The 5,736-nt window shown below is 37.7% G+C and overlaps 1 protein-coding gene across 5 annotated transcripts; it reads right to left on the reverse strand.

The window, feature by feature from the left end:
- Positions 1-918: 918 nt before the first annotated feature.
- Positions 919-5,380, reverse strand: LOC133034808 (uncharacterized). Of its 5 annotated transcripts, none has more exons than XR_009686151.1 (5): positions 4,772-4,901; positions 4,509-4,680; positions 2,531-4,432; positions 1,151-2,441; positions 919-1,070 (listed from the first exon to the last, which is right to left on the reverse strand). XR_009686151.1 is itself a non-coding variant. In XM_061110214.1 (2 exons), the coding sequence occupies exons 1-2, from the start codon at positions 5,378-5,380 to the stop codon at positions 3,544-3,546; spliced, it is 1,761 nt and encodes a 586-aa protein (XP_060966197.1). In that variant the 3' UTR covers positions 2,480-3,543. The 5 variants fall into 5 exon arrangements, 1 of the variants encoding a protein (XP_060966197.1); XR_009686150.1 differs by having other exon boundaries at positions 921-1,070; positions 2,531-3,109; positions 3,196-4,432; positions 4,509-5,380; XR_009686149.1 differs by having other exon boundaries at positions 922-1,070; positions 1,151-1,458; positions 1,720-2,441; positions 4,509-5,380.
- Between the last annotated feature and the right edge of the window lie 356 nt (positions 5,381-5,736).

The raw sequence follows: 5,736 nt of genomic DNA on the forward strand, positions 1-5,736 counted from the left end.
TATTTAAATTTTAAATTACATATTTACTTAATTTAATTATATATTAATGACATTTTAAATTAAATAGTAATTAAATTTGGGTAAAAACATAATTTGATTTCATAAAAGTAATTAAATATTACACAAACATGTAAAATTAGTTAAAATATTAATAAGTTAATAAATCTAACTACAAGTTAATCTATAAAAATTACATAATGAAGAAAAATTCTTCGACCTTTGAACCTCAATCGTCACCGTGAATCACCGCCATCAATTGTTCGATCCACTTTCGCTGTAGTGGTAACAATTCTGTTTTTGGATCGTATTGCTTCTTACCCCCAAACTGTTAAAAAAATTAAAAATTTATATTAGTTTATGTATATGTATATTATATATTTGTTATTATAGAATTTATATACTATAATCAATAATTAAAACTTACAGCTTTTTGATCTTGTATGTAACGGTTGGGGTTGGCACGTGCGACGATGTCAGTGATATATTTCAAAACATAAAAACCGCATTCTTGGCTTTTAGGTTGTCTTGGACAGTTTGCTTGTGAAATTCCTTGCCACGAGCCAAGATACTCATGTGCGTCCCCTATATACATGAATGCCCTGTTTGGGAAAATTATATTAGCATTTCAATTCGTTAGTTAATTTAAATTCGTTACATAAGAAGTCATTAAATTATTACCTTCCGATCATTTGTTCTATTTCTTCGGGAATTGGGCAGCCTTTTACAGGGTTTAAATGGATAATTTTCCTTGGCGCAACCACCACTAGCGTCCAATGCATCCTAGAAAATTATATTGAAATATAAGTAAGATAGTATAAAAATAATTTGAAGACATAATATAGAAATGAACAATTAGCACTAAAGAATTTAATAAAGTTTACCCGATATTCCAAGGAATAAAGAATATTTGGTGGTTGTTGTTCATTAATGATAACCAATTAGCCAATCGTCTTGCCGCATCGTCAAAAGATTGACTCTGTTCTTCATCGTTGATCCCATGCACTGTGAGAAGCTCTGGGTCGTAAAACTTGAAAATTTTTCTCAGACCGTTGATGCTCTCCCATATGTGCCTGCCAAAAAAAGTGTTAGTGCCTTATAATAATTTAACTATAATTTGATATAAGGTTAATTAGATTAAAGAAGAGTATACATCATTCCAAACAGCATTCCCTGGTTGCCGATGTAGTCACACGTAGCAACCTGCTGCAAATCCTCTCCAGATAACGTGATCTGGGTACGCGGTGCAATGAATCCTCGGGGGACAGGAATTGTGATTATATCACGTTTATCTTTGAGCCTTAGGAATTCATGAATCATCCATTTTAGCGAATTAGGGATCAACGCCATCTTCTCTTCCGTGAACAAGTCATCTTCCCGTGCACCACGGCCTTGTGGAGAAAGCATCGGAGCTTTCCCCTTTGACGCATCACGTCTTGAGGGCGGTTGAGCGAGTGGACCCTAAACAAAACAGAACATAATATATATATCAAATTTTATCCAAATTCTACCGAAATTTCGGCAGCATAACGGTTGTAATTGAATGACCCCAAAAATTTTGAACATGGCTGTATAATGACAAATAACACATATATAACAGTAGTTTGTTCATCCATCCCACCGCAAAGACATATATTCGCAGAACCTACTTCACTACGGATGAATATTGAAGATATTCAAACTCCACTAATCATTAATAATTAATTTGAGTTGAGAAGTTACCTCGGTTGTTAAAATTAAGTGTTTAGGCCAAGGAAGGAACATCTGGTATACGTCCCTAACATATCTGCACTCTTCAATTGGGACTGGGATTTCAGCGTCCTCTTGCAGGATTTCCGAAACCATGATCCGGGCATGTGAATCATCGTACTCCTGGCAGTGAACTTTGATCATACCCACATGCTCGTACAAATACCCTCGGGCCACAATATTGTCGATGTTGTCAGAGCAGAGATGTACTTGCTGATTAAGGGCCGCATGGTCATCAAAATTGTATAGGATACCTTGGTCGTTGAGGGAAATAAACTCCTCAGCATAAATTTGTGGTTGTACCACAACCTGAGGAGCGTATGGTTGTGGAACATACGCCTCACCAGCCACCTCTCCTTCTTCCTCTTGTTCGGCAGCGTTCCTCTGCTGCTTAAGGGATTGGACTTCGGCTTTTAATTTTTCAATCTCCTTCGCTTGCCGAGCCACAACATCAGACACTTCCCTTTTCTTCCTGCCGAACAGTTGAGATGCCCTGGTCAGGAACCTACAAATCATAAAATGCAAATTAGCAACGATTTTATTTGTGTAACTAAATAAATAACATTTGAAGTAATAGCATACCCAGCAACCCTGACACGTCCAGGATGCTCTGGTGTCCCGAGCGCCTGCGTCAGGATATCGTTTTGGCCCTGGACCTGAATTTGTCCCTGACTAAGCTTCTCCTCTAATTGAGCCTAATGCACGCATATATTCAAGCAATTAGTATATGAATATATACACTAACTCATGAGTAGAACTCAATTAAGGATTAATATATACTTACTATCTTCTCTGCAATTTCCTTGTCGTAATCAGTGACAAGTTTTCTACTCTTGGTGCGAGATTTAATCCAAACACGGTGGCGGGGGGGATCTGCAACTTCGAGGTCCTTACATAACGTTATAAAAATGAAATGAGTACCAATTAAATTGTATAGCACATTATAGCACATTAAATTTTAAGTATTACTTACCACAGCTTCCCGTACGTTCACCATTCCACTCCGACCACTTCGATGTCTGGATTGAATTTTTGAGGAACGTTCATGTTGCACCTTACTCAATTCCTACAATGCCAAAAAAATACATTAGATACATGTACTTGTATTTAAGAGTTTATCTTAGTGTTAATATAATTAGCGTACCAGAAATTCAGGAGTTAGTCGACTTTCAACAAATTTGCACCAATCAGCAGCGTCGATCTCGGGGTGCTTTTCAGGGACTTGTGCCAGTCGTCCCAGATCATTCTCTTTCAACGCGGGCATTATGATGTCTTTTGTCATCCTATTCTTGAAGTCTTTCATTAACTTCCCAGCTAGGATGAGACAATCATGTTTGAAGGTGTCCGGCACAATGAACCCCGTCTATTTTGAAGGAAAACAAACACGGTTAGAGTCAACATTTGGAGTAATAGAAAAACAAATCAAAATTCTAACAAATAATAGCTTACCTGAATGTCTTTCCAAACTTTATTTTTCAGAGTCGGGTTGACTTCTTTCCAGTTTTTATAAGCCAACCCTATTGTCTGCCGACATCTGACTCCTAGAGTGGATACGAGCTTCGCATAGCTTTTTCCACAGTATTGACCTTTATCATTAACTTCGAGGGCCACTCTTTTGCCCTGATCCATTAGTTTGGATATTTCATTCATTTGCGTTGGCCCTCGTGTAGGTATTGTGGTTGGACACTCATTTTCTGCTCCCGAATCAGATCCTGATTCCGAGTTCGCCATGTCTACACCATTAACAAACAAACTTCAAAGTTAGCTATATATATAACAAGTAGTGTATATGAAATATTAAAAGCATAAACAAATTGTTAAGTATTCAGGACCATTCACAACCACAATATAAAGTAAGCTATATATCAAGTTACCAATTAGACACGTTTTCTTTTCTTTTTTTTGTTTATGTTTGCCTGATTCACAATTGACCCATATTCCCTCATTGATATCGTTTCTAATGTATTCAGCGTCGTCTTCCTCAATGTTACGATCAATTCCCATAAGTTGCTCATGAATTGGTTGTCCAACAATGAAGTCATCGTAACATAAGTCAGCATTCTCCTCATCCTCTTCAGTCTCTAAGAACCTCCTCTCTGGTGTCGATAAAACAATAGACCATTTATCATTAGCCGGATCAGAAATGTAAAAAACTTGAGCTGCTTGGCTAGCCATGATGAATGGATCATTCTTGCTTCCTCTCTTACTTAAATCAACCAAAGTAAAACCAAGCTCGTCAGTTTTTACTCCAACGTTGATGTCAACCCAAGAACACTTAAAAAGTGGAATTCGGAACGCAAAATAATTGAGCTCCCATATTTCTTCAATGACCCCGTAATACGTCATAGTACCTAAAATAGGGTTTCTATCTTTTGCACTTGCAAAGTGCATAGTTTCTGCGACGATACGTATACCACTATTTTGAACCTCTCGAGCATCATCTCTTGACTTTGTATGAAAACGTTTACCCCTTACAATGTACGCTTCATGCTTTGCAACCGCAAAAGTTGGTCCAAGGGCAATACGACTCAACACATCAGATACTCCATGATTCGGTTCGTTCAACTTTGATATAATGGTATTCCTTAACCACCCAATGAAAGTTTGACGATGTTGGTCTGCAACCCATTTTTGTTTATTTTTTTGATTTCTTGGAACCATTGATTGTAACAGCTCCATATGGTCACTGTAAAACAAGTAAGGTAAATCAAGTTATTGTTCATCGTGACTTAAGTAATGTTAATCAAACAAAAGGTACTTACGTTATATATGGTTGAACCTCTGCGTTATTGTTCATCACGACTAATTGAGCTTGATCTAGTTCAAGCTTGGACACTGTCACCATTGTCCCTTTCCCCCTTAATCCTCTATCAACATCATCTGGGTCAGTTCTTGGTTTGCTAATTCCTATTGCCTCAACTCCAGCCATGTACTCTGAACAAAATTCCACAGCCTCTTCAGATATGTAGCACTCAACCATACATGCTTCTGGCCGATAGTGGTTACGCACATAACTTTTAAGTACCTTCATATTTCTTTCAAATGGATACATCCATCTCGCCCACACCGGCCCACACAGCCTTGCTTCTCTCACTAGATGAACCATTAAATGGATCATGATGTCGAAAAAAGATGGCGGAAAAAACTTTTCCAGGTTGCACAATGTTTTGACTACATGTTCATGTAATGCATCTAACTTATCCAATTCTAATTCCTTCCCGCACAGCCTATTAAAGAAAATGCAAACATGTGTCAAACACTCTCGAACATTTTTTGGCAAGACTGATCTAATGGCAATTGGAAGTAGATGTTGCATTAACGCATGACAATCATGTGATTTCAGACCCATTAGTTTCAATTCAGTCTCATTCACCAAGTTTTTGATGTTAGACGAGTAACCATCGGGTACTTTCATATTTGCAAGTGATTTGCAAACTGTTTGTTTCTCTTTTTTGGACAAAGTGAAACAAGCAGGAGGCAAATATAAACGTTCACCTTTCTTCTCAGGTGCCAGAGATTGTCGTATACCCATTTCAACGAGATCTAAACGACTATTTAGACCGTCCTTAGTTTTGCCGGGAATATCAAGTAAGGTACCAATAATACTCTCACACACATTTTTTTCAATATGCATGACATCCAAACAATGTCGAACTAGTAGACTTTTCCAATATGGAAGACGAAAGAAGATTGACTTTCTTTGAAAACAACCATTAGTTTTTTTATTTTTTTGCGTCTTTCCATACTTAAAATCTACAAGTTGAACTTGTTGGAGAATTTGTTCCCCGAGTACGGTGGCAAAGGAGCCATATCACCCTCTTCAGTACCATCGAATGCTTTCTTCTTCCGTCTATCAGGATGATTTGCAGGCAAGTACCGTCTGTGACCCATATAACACATCTTGTGTCCATTTGCCAAGCGACGAGCCGATGTGTTAGTGCAACAAATCGGACAACCTTCGTAACCTTTTGTGCTTAAGCCTGATAAATT

The sequence above is a fragment of the Cannabis sativa genome, chromosome 2 (genome assembly GCF_029168945.1).
Source record: "Cannabis sativa cultivar Pink pepper isolate KNU-18-1 chromosome 2, ASM2916894v1, whole genome shotgun sequence".
Lineage (NCBI taxonomy): Eukaryota > Viridiplantae > Streptophyta > Magnoliopsida > Rosales > Cannabaceae > Cannabis > Cannabis sativa.

Excerpts from the sequence above, each read along its gene's own strand:
- LOC133034808 (XM_061110214.1), bottom strand. The coding sequence starts at position 5,380 with ATGCATATTGAAAAAAATGTGTGTGAGAGTATTATTGGTACCTTACTT. Across the intron at positions 4,433-4,508 it reads GAGGTTCAACCATATATAAC|TGACCATATGGAGCTGTTAC; the intron begins GTAAGTACCTTT and ends CTTGTTTTACAG.